Below are 15,288 nucleotides of genomic sequence, written 5' to 3' on the forward strand. Positions count from 1 at the left end.
ATTATGGCTGGGTGAAATGGAAATTGCAAACACATACATTTAAGTAGCCTCAAGTTTATGAAGTTGGTGGAAAAGAAGGCTTTGATTAATTTCCCTCAGTCTCCAATGAATAAGGGAGAAGGATAAGAAATAGATAAGTAATGAGATAGCATGACTTGGGATACTTGGGATAAAGAATAAATGATTTCCACTGGAGGGTTGGTGTCTATTGGGAAGAATTGGATTTCAATTACAGCAAGGAGCAATAGAGAGTTTTAAATCAGGCTTCCAGAGGGCAGAGGACAGGATCTGGACATGAGTCAGTATTGGGAGGTGAATCAGTGGTGGGAGGAAGGAGGCATATGGGAATGAAAGCTCTAAGAGAAGCAATGAGCTACAGGAGAAGAGAGGAAATCCAGGGCTGGGCGGTTGTCTTACATACACTGATGGGTGTGCAAGGAGCACAGGTGTGTTAGGAGACAACTGGTTCATGAACTCTCATTCATACTTATCCATATGTCTGTTATTCAATGCCAAGTTAGGTGCTGGGGCTAAATCCTTTACAAGATAAAGAGGGGTTGTGCCTTGAGGAGTTTATAGATGTATATAATTATTATCTTTATATACTATTCATTTGACACTCTATATTATCCAGTATTTTGATTTAATTTTTCACATATATATACATATATACACATATATGTATGTATATATGTATATGTATATACATATGTATACACATGTGTGTGTGTGTGTGTGTGTATATATATATACACATACATATATATATCCTACTCAGTTAGACTGTAAGCTACCTGAGGGCTATGTCCTGTATGGGGGCTTTATATGTATGAGACTATGTATTCCCAAAATAGTGTAGCCAGTACCAACAAAAACAAACAAACAAACAAACAAACAGTTGCAAAAATGTGCATACTCAAATATAGTTGATTTTAGTAGAATGAAAAGTATTTTGATGTTAGCAATTGAATACAATCCATTTAGGTGGTACATTTTCAATTTCAAAACATGAGCAGAAATTAAAAATCTATTTTACTATCATTCCTGAGACATAAGCACAATGTTGATGCTGTAAGACTGAGTGTGCAGTTACTTCATCATTCCTACTCTATTTTTTCGCATGGTGTAGTTTTTATTGCTCTCAAAGGGCGTGGTATTCAAATGCACAAGCTAATCTGTGTTAAATCAGAAGGATATCACGTGAGATTTAAAACTCACATGCGTGGTCCCAGTCTCCATTTTAACCTAGGAGTCTTCATAGCTCAATCATTGACTCAACATATAATTTACACATTTCATATTAATTTCAGGGGGTGAGAACTTAACAGGGAAGAAAGAACTATTGATTAAATGGCATTTCCAGGTAATGTCCCCTTCCACTTTCTTCCCTTAAGGTTTTTTAAGGTATTAGTGAGTTAGCGAATGACACAGATAAACACACACAAAGATAGACGAGCAGCATATTATGTGAAGAAAAAGAAAATCTAAGGTAATCGCTCACCCTGTGGAAGCAGATGTGCTCACAGCACTGCTACATGAGTTGGCGAAGAGAAGGAAAGAAGATGTACTTTCAGACAAAGGGGCCCACACTTCTATAATAAAAGTACTGAAAACTGGTTTGTTTTGTTTTAACTCTTCCACCTTGCCAGGAATTCTGTTCAGTTGTTATCAGTCATGAGAAAGCATAAAATTATGGTGGGCTCCTCTGCATTTGCAACTCTTTCATCATTGTTACCAAACATACAATTCAGTACAGACAATTACTAATAATGGCAGTGCCCCACAAAGAAAGGATAAACTATCTCAGGTTGAGCCCCTTTCACTGGTGACCTACTTCTTTCACCAGCATATATATATCCTTTACTACTGCTTATTGAACGTCTATCTTGTTTGCAGTTGTGTCCCCGGCATAAAACACAGTACCTAGAACATAGCACATCTTTCAAATATAATGAATAAGTGTATGAATTAATGAAAGAAAAACAGCAAATGTATACAAGTACTGGTCCTCCTTAAGTAATGAAATTCTATGGTAGAAATATTAAGTAAACAGAAAAGAATTTGGACTATAGTCATGTCTGATTCCTCAAGATTTGAAGCAATGCTTATACCTACCCAACACGTTGAGACTGAAACTTTTGCTTTTGTCACCAGCTGGATTAGAAGCCAAACATGTGTATCTTCCAGTGTGTGACACTTGCGCATTGGTAATTTGAAGAAAACGGCCACTAGACATAATGTGATGGGTGTCATCTTCTTGAAGGAGCTGCCCATCTTTGTGCCATGTAATTTCTGGCATTGGATTTCCTGTAACAAAAGCCATTTCTGAGAGCTGGCTATAATCACATGTTTACAAATGATAACTGAAAGAAGGCATTTCACTCATTTGCCTTTTGAAATAGCCCACTTCTAAAACAATGAAGCAACCATTCATCTAAAATACATTTGCAACCACAACCTGATTTATAATAATAATCATGCTGATTTTTAACATACATAGATTACAAACCATTTCAAATGAAGATTAGTTTCCATATATAAGTGAAATAATTCTAAATTAGTCTTGTTGAACTAAATTTATATCATACCTTAGACTATTACGATTAAATATTTTCATAGTAAAATAGACTTAAAAAAGAATGGATCAGCATTTTTATTAAAACTATTACTTATAAATACCTTTGCATTCATATTAAAATTTTAAAGGATATTTTATATTTTTGAGAGAAGCCTATAAAAAAGAGAAAAGCCTTTAATTAAATAATCCAACGAGCAGGTATTTTGAGTTTATACCAGGATTCCAGCATAGATATGTAAATAGGTAAATCTAGATACATAGTAATTATTCCTTTAATATTTATAGCCTATAGGAAAAATATCTTTTATACTGATTTGAACATGTGCCTTATGTTAATAGTTTTAAATTACTCAAATACTTTTTGAAATGTTAATGTTAAAACCATAAAAACAAGTTCTGTTAGGAAAGAGGGCTAGGATGACATTATATGAAAACGGGACAGTTCAACTGTACTGTCCATGTAGCCTGTTCTATGGCCCCTTCCAGGCAGGGAAGCAAATTCACAGGTCTGCCCAAAGACTGAGCATCGCATACAGTCCTGTCTAACGGGGAAGCCTCATCAGAGAGGTCATGGAGCCTATCCTATAGCTGCATTGGGGCAGGGAACAAAGCCAGCAGTCCTGTCCAACTGCTCCCAGCCAATGTCACCCCCCACCCCAGCCTCACAGCTCAGGCAGTGGCTTGATCCAAACAGACCCTGATAGAAATTTCTCCCAGCCCAAGGATGCTACCAGCTAACCTGTCCAGAACCCCGAGCAGCGCGGACTGGTGAAGGACTGTCTGTGCTGAAATGAACCTGGAAAACCTGGAAGAGGAGACCCTTTACTCAAACACATAGCTACCAACATAAAAAAAAAAAAATCGGGTAAACATGACATTATCAAAGGAAACTAATATAGCTCCAATAACGGAACCTAAAGAAATGGAGATCTATGGACTGTCTGACAAAGAATTCAGAATAGTCCTCTTAAAGTTTAGTGAACCACAAAAACAGATGCCAAAATTAGGAGAGCAATGCCTGGACAAAATGAGCAGTTCAACAAAGAAATAGAAACCATCAAAAAAAACCCAAAATAAAACAAATCCTAGGGCGACAGAATACTGACTGAACTGAAGAATTCAAAAGAGAACTTGAAAAGCAGAATTGACCAAGCAGGAGAATCAGTGAACTTTCCAAATTCTTCAAATCATAAAAGAAGAGCAAGATAAGAAGCAAGGAACAGGATCTACAAAACAATCACAGAACAATCACGAAGTCCTCACCTATCAATAATTCCTTTAAAATGTAAATGGATTATATGGATGAAAAAAGAAGGGCTGCATACTAAACCTGACAAGCTCAGGAGAGGCCTGTATGCAGGCCCTACAAACTCAGAGACCGAAATTAACCACATAGGATGGTCTGAACATAAAAGTTCCTAACTAAAGGCGGGTCACATCCTTGGCCTGTAGCTTCACCGACAAATGCCAATCTTTACCTTAAGTGAGCCTGCCTATTGTTTTTTTGCATCTAAAACAATATGCCCTTGGAATGACAAAATAATCCCTTTTTCCGGACCCCCAGGGCACAACCTGTCACACCAGAGCAGGAAACTACAGAATCCCTCATTATTGTTCCTTTCCTTTGATTGCAATCTCTACTTACTGTAATATGCTAACTATTAACTATCCCACAGCCACCAAGGTAAAAGAAGTATCTGTCTCTCCAATTTACTTTTTATCCAATCCCAGAGATGTCCCCACTCTGCTTTCTCTCACCTCATTAATCTACCACTAATGGATTTCATGTAACTTTTCTCCTTTGATTCAAATGTATAAAATAAATTGCAAAGCTGCCATTTTGTGGAGAAAAAAATCTCAGTCCATGGAGATTTTGCTTCTTGTCAATTGTCATCAGTTTGGATCAAGTAAACTCTTGTAAGTTTTCTCTTAGGCTGGTTGTTTTTTGTTTTCTTTTGCTGACAATTAGCATCTCAAGTCAAGACATAGAATGGGTGAATGAATAAAAAACAAGACCCAATAAAATACTGCCTACAAGAAACTCACTTTAGCTTTAAAAACACACATAGACTGAGAATGAACAGATGTATAAAGATATTTTGAGAAAATGGTAATAAAAAAAAGCAAGGGAAGCTATACTTATATCAGACAATATAGATTTTAAGCTAAAAGTGGTTAAAAAAACCCTAAAGGTCATTATATAATGTAAAAGAGGTCAATCCATTAAGAAGATAAAATAATTATAAATATCTATATATCTATGAACCCAACATTGGAGCACCTAACTAAATAAAGCAAATACTAACAGAACTAAAGGAAAAATAAACAGCAATACAATAATAGCTGGGGACTTTAATAATCCATTCACAACAATAGATAGATCACCAAGTCTGAGAATCAAAAACAAAACAGAGGATTTGGAAAACACCATAGACCTAACAGATTTATACAGAACATGCCATCCAGTAATAGCAGAATTCTTCTCAAGGGCACATGGAACATTATCTAGGATAGATCATATGTTAGACCACAAAACAAGTCTCAGCAAATTAAAGATGACTGAAATCATACCAAGTATCTTTTCTGACCACAATGGTATGAAACTAGAAACCAACAACAGGAGGAAAGCTGGAAAATTCACAAATGAAAAACATGAAAATTAAACATGTTAACAAAAGGTGACAATTCTGTTTTTTGGTAATCCCCACTATCAATAATTCCATACTTCACCAAAACTATTTCTTTGAAATGAAATTTAAGAAAACAGGAAAAAGGAAAGGAAGTTACATTCTTCAACTAACAGTGAAGGAAACAGAAAATAAGAGGAGGTGGGACAAGAAAACCCTACATACAAATAGAAGCAGAACTTTTTTAAAAAGGAGAAATTTATTGAATTGAAAGAAAAGACCAGTGTCTCCCTCCCTCCCTCCTGTCTTCCTTCCTTCCTTTCTTTACAGGAGGGAATTTCCTTTGTATCTCCATAGAATCTAAGAAGTTTCCTCCTACCTTTCTACATACTGGATCAAAATTCAATTCAAATGCATAGTACAGCAGCTTGACTTTTTCTCCACTAAGATATGTAGTGGAGATAATGAATAATTAGTGAGAGGGGGAACTGTAGAAGTATGAGAGCTGAGCCTCTTACCTGAAACTTCACAAGTCAGTGTAACACTCTGTTTCTCTTTCACCTTCACATCTTCCAGTCTATTTTCACCCACAATGTGAGGTGGTACTTAAAAAACAGAAAAAGTAATTTTAACAACAGGGCTGTTATTTTTTAAGCATCTAGGTTTCTATTTTTATTAAGCTATAACGTTGAAAGCAAACCCGCCAAATTAATTACTAGAATAATGTCATAATATTATTTTGATCAATTTTAATTTTAAGATATAAAGTTATATGTCATGAATTCAATTATGTAAAGAACTTTATTGTAATATAAATCAAAGTCTGGATAAAAATGTCAACAAGTCAGTGAGTAAGAACATTTATTAGACATTTTTCCCACTATCTTTCTAACAAGCACTCACATTAAATAAGTTATCAGCATCTTAGAATACTGTAGAACAATTGTGAACTGACAACACATGGCATTTCACCCATTTTAATCCAACTAATTACCTCCAAATCACTTTAACATTGAATTTTTATCAATAGTTATCGTCAGGGGCCAAAGAATACATAACTGTGAGATCAAGCTGTAGATAAATTTAAACTCTGGTTCCAGAATGTATGTAAGCCAATTAGATTTAGATTTTTTTCTAGAGATGCAAATTATATAAATACCTAATACTGACAGTCCGAAGATTTTTCTTTCTTCACCTGCTGCATTCCTTACGATACAAGTATATTGCCCAGCATCTTCTACTCTGGTCTGTATGAACCGCAGAGTCCTACCTCCTGGAGAAGTAAACCACCAGATGACTCAAAAAGAAATCTAAAACTTTACAAGTTTTCCAAGTGGTGTTCAATATAGGTAAAATTTGATCAATATGCTTCAAAAATCTTTAAATGAATTTATGTCAAACTTTTTAAAAAATAAATCACACACTTTTACATGAAACAGAATGATTAATTCAGAAGAATTTTCTGGGTCAATGGATAAAAAATAAATATACTCCTAAGTGACAGCAAGCAAGACATGGAGTTCCACAGAGGTGATGTTTGTTTATAACCTTAGGAGGTAATTATACTTCAACACACAGAGGAATCGAGAGACTCCATAGTAGGTGGAGTATAAATAAAGATACAGAGGTAGAAAGATGAGGTATCTTAAGCAGAACAGGTGGAAAAAATGGTGAGAGATGAGGCTAGGATGGAGTATGGCCAGATTCTGTGGACCCTTGAATGTTATACTAAAAAGTCTAGACTTTACTATGTTCACTAAAGGCTATGGAAGTGTGTAAACAAAAAAACAAAAACAAAAACAAAAAAGTCATGATCTGATTTGTACTTTAGAAAGACAACTGTGACAGAATCTTTAAAAAAAAGATTCCCAGTTTGCCATTGAATATATAAAATGGGAATGTTAGAAAGACAACTGCACCAGCAATCCAGATATGGGTGACAATGATTTAGAACGAATGGATGAAACCATGAAGTCTGACCACCAGTTTTCAATTGAGTGTCATGAAATCCTAGAATTATTTATATCAAATATTTATGAGAGGGTCGCCTCATTCACTGTGCACCTTTGTTTTACATTTTGAACTTCCATGTAATGTTATGTTTTGTTTAAAGAAAGATTCTTCAGCCAATAAATGTGTAGAGGCTGAGAGTGAAACTCTGATATGCTTAAGGGTATAATTTAGAGGGAGACTTCATTTAAAGACAAAAGATGAGGGAAGAGCCAGCAAATGAGACTGAAACAAAGGAATTAAGAGACCTACTGAGAGAGTGGAGTCCTCGAAACCATTTGAGGAGTCAAGTCTAAGTAAACAGTGTACAGCATTTCTTAGGTTTTGTAATAATTTTCTACCTGGTATATCTTTGCTTAGTACCTTGAATTTGAACTAAACAAATTGAAATTGTTAAACATCAGATTTTCATATAAATATCCACCTGGATCTGGATTTATCAGGAGTTTCCATCCACTTTCTGTTTTCATAAACACAGCAAGCTGTCCCTGAGTTTTCCTATAAGCAACCTTCCCATCCTCAAATCACTAAAAGGTGAACTTAGTGGTACTAAGTTTTGTTTGTTTAGACAAACAAAGCTGATTACCTGAATTCAGTCTTTTTCCTCAACTGAATTCCCATAAGCCAAGTGGAATACAGAAATCATCTAAACATGCCAAAGACTTATGGTAATTAGGAAAAGATTCAAGAACTCGCTGCTATTTCAGATCAGTGAAACCACACTACGATTCCAGTTGAGAGATATTAAAATGATCCAACTTTTATGAGTCATTGCTGGCTCTGCAAACCTCAGCCTCATGAGTCTCATGATCTTTTCTCTTTGTTTTCTGGTCTTCTCACTTCATCCAGTGGAAAACAAAAAAGGGTCTGATAGGTAGCAATACTTATACGGAGACGTTTCTTGTACCTATTAAATTTTTATAGCAGTTATCTCTTCTTGGCACATAACTTCATAGCAATAATAGAGACACCCAAGTACTGCTTTCAGAGAAGCTGTATTTAAAGTCTCAGAGGGACTAATTTTAATGGGCCAGAAGTGTGTGGCAGACCCAGGCAGGTCACATGCCATTCATTTGATTCTCATTCATTCATTGTGCAACACACATGTTCAGCCTGTAAAACTGAATGATTCCATTGGCAGCACCACAAGGTGAAATACTTTTACTGGGTTCGCTCAGGGGTCTCCAGCTGCTGGTCAAGCAAAACAAAACAAAAAACAAAACCCAAACCCCACTCCTATACATCTACAATAAGCAGGAGTACATCACTTTATCTTGCTGTTTCATTTCCAGGAGCTCTGATGTGGTTAGTATATTTAACATGAGTTCCTCCCTTTTCGGCAATGGACAATTAGGAAAAAAGTCAAAAATAGGATGATAAATGTCAAGATAAGAAGATAATGTGCTCAGGTTTTGGGGAACCAAATTGTAAAAAAAATCTTTGCCGCTACTATGATTTCCAAAGACCAGCAGAGCCTGGAAGGCCTATGAAAACGAAAGCATCGTAGTAAGGATAACGGCACATCTTCCCCGACAGGGAGGCCACAAATCTTTAACAGGTTGTCCAAAGCAATAACAACACACATGTGTGGACTGGCTGCTTACCACAGAAGGAGGCCCTGCGTTAACTGCTTTACATACATTAACTCATTCCATCTTTTCAAAACCCGAAGGAGTAAATTTTGTTAATATCTTCACTTTACGAGCACAGAAACTAAATTTAGCAAAGTCAGGTAACTTGCATGAGGTCATAAATCTAGTGAGTATTATAGGCAACAAATAAGGTCAATAGTGATAGATATTCTTCTTCAAGCTCCTAACTTTTACAGAATGAGATCTTGAAGAAACCTTAGGATATTTAGACCTAATTGAAACACTAGGAAAGAATTTTTTTCTGAACAGTCTTCAAAAGTAGGAATTTAAACTTTGAACAAATTTAGGGGCAGGGAGGTCACTACCTCTTGAAACAGCTCATCTTGACTTCTATCTATCTATCTATCTATCTATCTATCTATCTATCTATCTATCTATCTATCTATCTACCTCTATCTGTCTGTCTATCTATCTATATTTTAAGTTGTTTATATTCAGACCCAAATATATCCTTAAAATCTTCCAATCACTGGCATTACTTTCTACCCCTGGAACTAACAGAACTAACATAATCCTTTCCCACACCACAGCTCTTCAAGTATTTAAATTTAATTTTCACTATGTAACCATAAGGTTACATGAGGTTTATTTTGCCAGGTTCAGTACAATCCGACATAAATTATTTTGTAATCATTTACCACCATGGATACCCTCCTTTAAAAATATTGTCAATAAATCCTTCTTCTAGTTTTCCTACTGAGTCACTGAAATCCAGAGTACAACTGGTCTCTTACTTTTCTTATTGGTCAAAATATATTTTGTTACTGTGGCAAAATACTGCATTGATTTTCTCGATAACCACATTACACTGCTAATGCATACCCAATGTATCACATGATGCAGAGATCTTTTCATATGAAGAATGCTGAAGCTATATCTCTCCCTAATTTTCATCACTGGCTTTTGAACTGATGTGCAGGACTTACTTTAACTTTTATTTCGTTGGGTTTAACTCAAAAGTTCCAGCATGAGGTGTGTTTGAATTCGGATGCCTTCAGTCAACACATTAGGTGTTCTGCTAAGTATCCAAGCTTTTTATTAACCACAAACTTGGCAAGAGTCTTCTTAGTTGTATCCAAGAAATTACTAAAAGGGGCCAAGTACGGATTCCTGTGGCATGCCCCAAAACACCTGTATCCACACTTAAACTGATCCACAAAGAATGAGCTAATAGATTTCCTTACATAATTAGATGAGGAATAAGCTGAATATCTCTTTTACAACAATAATAAAATGTTACCTCACAGTAAACTATCCCATCCTGGAAATATAAAACTCACTCAGATTAGAGTCATGAATAAGTTGAAATAGTTATGGAGCTACATTATAGAGGGGACTTGCTCTAGACTCTGGTATCAATTTCAGCATTCTTTTTCATTCTTCACTTTTCAAACTGGTTGATACTCATTGTAGCATGAATGCTCTGAATCACTATGATTTAATTAATAAGTGAGTGAGCAAGATTTCTATTTCAAAAGGATCTAGAGATAATTTAGAGATTTTTCTCTTTTCATACAGCTTCTGATGTCCTTTTAAATATTTTGTTCCTAATATGATCAGTGGGTATTAGAGTATGCATCTAGATCAAAAAGAAATATAAAACAGGGAAAAAGAGCAATGAAGAATTATGGCCATATGAAGATAACCAGATTATCAGACGACAAGAACTTCTAATACCTGAGAGAATTCTCACAGAGCTGCTGAGGCTAATGGGCCACCCATCTTTAAGCCAGGTAATTGAAGGCAAGGGAATTCCTGAAGCTTCACAAGTCAGGGACACTGAGTTCTTTTCCACCACACTGATATTTTCAGGTGTCCCATGGTTTCCTATGATGCTTGGAGGGGCTGCAAGACAAAATGAAACACATAAGAAATGGAAAGGAAGGTGGCTATTATATATATATATCAAACACCAGATCCTAAACTGTTTATTGTTAATAATAAGACTCATATTCTGATCAACAGTAAGCACAATAATCACATCAATAATCTTACTATTAGTAGTAGTATTTTTAGTGTAACATTCCTGGAAGTAAATATGTCACTTCTTCCCCACTAACAGCAATAAACGACTTACATATGGTGGCGAGTGATTTTCTGAGTCACTCATCTTTTTGGGTAAGTCTCTAATGTAGATTCATGACCTTCTTACAGGCAGGATTTTCTAACAAATAATTATACTCCTAAAAATTAAAATAATCTAACAAAAGATACTTAAGATTGATTCCTTTTCTCTTTTACATCCTGATTTCTGAAAGCTTTGGCTGCAAAGTACAGGGTAGTAATACTGGACTTTGTGTGAGTCCTAACTAGACTCAAGTTATAAGACTGTGTCTATTAAATTTACCATTACTTCTATAGATTTAAAAATTGTAAATCAAATTATATGCATACAAGTAGGTGTCCCTGAGAACATGTATGTTTGGTCTATTCCTATTGACATCTATGACTCATTAATTAGAATATTAAAACTAACTGCAGTATACTTATGACGACCAGCTGATGCTGAGTCAGTAAGCTCTAAGGTTTATACTAGCCAAGACAGATAATTTGGAAAACAAAGAATCAAAGAATAGTAATTGGGGTAGCACTGGACCAAAAGTACTTGAAGAGGACAATTATCTACTTCACTATGTGCTTTCCTAAAAGAATCAATATGTGCTATTTCAGCAAGGTAAGAAATGGTAGATCAACTATAGAAAGATAAGTGATGAGATTGATCTGGGGAAGTGGTGCATATGTAAAAAATAATAGACTATAAATAAAAGACTCAACACTCAAGACCTGTATCTCCCATCCAGAATGCAATAGGTTATATCAGCCAATGAATAGATTTATTGAGCTCATTTACACTTACTATGTACACTTAAGTCATATTTCCTGTCAGTCATTCCTGCTACATTTACAGCAACACACACATAACGGCCTGTGTCAGATACATGAACATTCCTCAGCTGAAGGATGCGACCTTCATCCAATATTTCCATTCCCCTTCCCTTGGTCAAAGGGCGGCCGTCTTTCATCCAGGTCACTGTTGGTTGAGGAATACCCTGCACGTCACACTCCAAGGAAATACTCTTCCCTCGAGTCACAATAATTTCAGTAGGGTGGCTGCCACTGTTGGAAATGGTTGGTCTAACTGGATTAAAAAAAATAAAGAAAGAAAACAAGAAATGTTTTCTTCAAGTTTTACATCGGAATTTTCATCAGCCAACATTAAATTCATTTTTGATATCAAAATATTAACTGTGAAAGAAAAACCTAAGACTAACAGATGTGGATTGAGAGGTTGAATTCTCCAATGTTTCTAGATTTCATCCTAAACTAAAGCTATCCATACAGTAAGGGAAGAATGTCATGTTTGCTACTTTACCTGCTTTTGAGAAGGTATACAAATATTTGAACTTTTTTATCATTTGCAAAAGCCTTTGTAGAATTAATTTTAAAATAGATATGGTAGTGTAGCTCACAACCTAACATCTATTACCAATTCCTTTCTTCTTTCCACTTTCCACTATAGGAGTTGAAAAAGCTGACACTATTTCTCAGTAGTCTCTGAAAATTGAGATGGCCACATGAATGTATTCAGGTCTATAAAATCTAAAAAAAGGTCTGCTGGCAGGGGATGGGAGGTATGGATTTTGAAAACTTTTAGCTCTCTTGATAAAAGGAAAAGACACAAATTTTTATTGAGGTAAAACTGGTATATAACATATACATTTCAGGTGTACAACATTGTAATTTGACATCTGTATGCACTACAAAGTGATAACCACCAAAATTCTAGTTTCACCATACAATTGATCCCCTTCTCCAATTTCACACACCCCTCCCCCAACAGTTTCCCCACGGTGACCCACAATCTTTTCTTTGTATCTATGAGGGTTTTCTTTGTTTAGGTTTGTTTGTCTATTTGTTTTCTTTTTCTCTTTTGTTATTTACATTCCACATATGAGTGAAATCATACCTTATTTGTCTTTCTCTGTCTGACTTATTTCACTTAGCAAAATAACCTCAAGGTCCATCCAGGTAATAATGGCAAGATTTCATTCTTTTTCATGGCTGAGTAGTATTCCATTGTATACATATACCACATCTTTATCGTCCATTCATCCATCGATGGACCCTTAGGTTGTTTCCATATCTTGGCTATTGTTAAAAAACTGCTGCAGTAAACACAGAGGTGCATATATCTTTTCAAATTAGTGTTTTCATATTCTTTGGATAAGTACCCTGAAGGGGAATAGCTTGATGATATGGTAATTTTATTCTTAATTTTTTGAGGAATCTCTATACTGTTTCCATAGTGTTTTCACCAATTTTCAGTCCTACCAACAGTTGTATGAGTGTTCCCTTATCTCCAGATCCTCTCCAACTCTTATTTTTTCTTGTCTTTTTCATAATAGCTATTTCTAACAGGTCTGAGGTAATATCTCAATGTGGTTTTGATTTGCATTTCCCTAATAATTAGTGATGTTGAACATCTTTTCATGTGCCTGGTGGCCATCTGTATGTCATCTTTGGAGAAACGTCTACCCATTTTTGAATGAGGTTTTTGTTTTTTAGTAGTATGAGTTCTTTAAGCATTTTGGACATTAGTTCCTTGTTGGATGTATAATTTGAAAATACCTTCTTCCATTCATTTTGATGATGGTTTCCTTCACTGTGCATAGCTTTTTAGTTTGATAAGAGTCCCGTTTGTTTCTTTTTGCTTTTGTTTCCCTTGCCTTTGGAATTGAATACACAAAAACATCACTGAGACTGATGTCAAGGAACTTAGTGCCTATGTTTCTTCTAGGAATTTTAGTATTTCAGGTCTTACATTCAAGTCTTTAATCCATTTTGAATTAATTATGTATATAAGATAGGGTCTAGGTTAATTATTTTGCAGGTGGCTGGCTGATTTTCCAACACCATTTATTAAAGAGACTGTTCTTTCATTATATGTTCTTGGTTTCTCTGTTGTCAATTAATTTGTTCATATATGTATGGGTTTATTTCTGTGCTGTAAATGCTGTTCCATTGATCTGTGTGTCTGTTTTCATGTCAATACCATATTGTTTTGATTAATGTAGCTTTGTAATCAGGGAGTGTGATACCTCCAGTTTTGTTCATTTTTCTTAGGATTTCTTTGGAAATTTGGGATCTTTTGTGGTTCCATAAAAGTTTTATAATTATTTGTTCTATTTCTGTGAAAAATGCCATTGGAATTTGGATAGGGATTTCATTGGATCTGTAGATTGTTTGGGTAATATATACATTTTAACAATATGAATTCTTACAATCCATGAACATGGACTACCTTTCTATTTATTTGTTTCTTCCTCAATTTCTTGTATCAATTCCTTTAGTTTTCAGTATATAGGTCTTTCACTTCCTCGTTAAATTTATTCCTAGGTATTTTATTCTTTTGATGCTATTGTAAATGGGATTGTTTACTTAATTACTCTTTCTGATAGTTTATTATCAACATGTATGAATGTCACCGTTTTCTGTAAATTGATTTTGTATCCTGCAACTTAGCTGAATTCATTTATTAAATCTAACAGTTTTTCTCTAGAATCTTTAGGGATTTCTACCTATAATATATCACATCACCTGCAAATAGTGAGAGTTTTTCTTCTTCCTTTGTGATTTAGACACTTTTGCTTATTTTTCTTGACTACTTGCTGTGACTAGAATTTGAAATACTATGTTGAATGAAAGTGGAAGAGTGGGCATCTTTGTCTTGTTCCTGACCTTAGATAAAAAGCTTTAAGCTTTTCACTGTTGAGTATATTAGCTGTGGATTTGTCATATATGATCTATATTATGTTGCGGTATGTTTCCTTTATACACATTTTGTTGAGGGTTCTTAGCAGAAATGGATGTTAAATTTTGTCAAGTGCTTTTTCTGCATCTATTGAGATGATCGCATGGTTTTTGTCCTTCATTTTGTTAATATGGTGCATCACATTGATTTGCAGATGTTGAACCATCTGTGCATTCCTGGAATAAATTTCATTTGGTCATGGCATCTGGTCCTTCTAATGTATTGTTGAATTTGGTTTGCTAATATTTTGTTGAAGATTTTTACATGTATATTCATTAAGGATATTGGTCTTTAATTTTTTTTTTTTTTTTTTTTTTTTTTGTGTGTGTGTGTGTCCTTGTGTGATTTTGGTGTCAGAGTAATGCTGGTCTTGTAAAATGAGTGTGGAAACATTCCCTCCTCTTAAATTTTTTGGAAGAGTCTGAGAAGGATAAGCATTAAATCTTTCAATGTGTGGTAGAATTCACCAGACGGTCCTAGGTTTTTGTTTCTTGGGTGGTATTTGAATACTGATTCAATCTCCTTACTAGCAATCAGCCCGTTCATATATTTTTAAATTTTTTTTCATGGTTTGGTGTTGAAAGCTTGTATGTTGCTACAAATTCATGC

General features: G+C 35.0%; 1 protein-coding gene across 1 annotated transcript in view; it reads right to left on the reverse strand.

Moving 5' to 3' along the window:
- HMCN1 (hemicentin 1) overlaps positions 1–15,288 on the reverse strand; it is a 398,907-nt gene that overhangs the window by 112,173 nt on the left and 271,446 nt on the right. The window contains exons 45-49 of the mRNA XM_081026514.1: positions 11,725–12,006; positions 10,545–10,712; positions 6,365–6,478; positions 5,724–5,810; positions 2,116–2,307 (exon numbers count right to left, since the gene is read on the reverse strand). Coding sequence (XP_080882640.1) covers positions 2,116–2,307; positions 5,724–5,810; positions 6,365–6,478; positions 10,545–10,712; positions 11,725–12,006 — 843 coding nt within the window. The remainder of the gene's footprint in view (positions 1–2,115; positions 2,308–5,723; positions 5,811–6,364; positions 6,479–10,544; positions 10,713–11,724; positions 12,007–15,288) is intronic.

The sequence above is a fragment of the Rhinolophus hipposideros genome (assembly GCF_964194185.1).
Source record: "Rhinolophus hipposideros genome assembly, chromosome: 19".
Lineage (NCBI taxonomy): Eukaryota > Metazoa > Chordata > Mammalia > Chiroptera > Rhinolophidae > Rhinolophus > Rhinolophus hipposideros.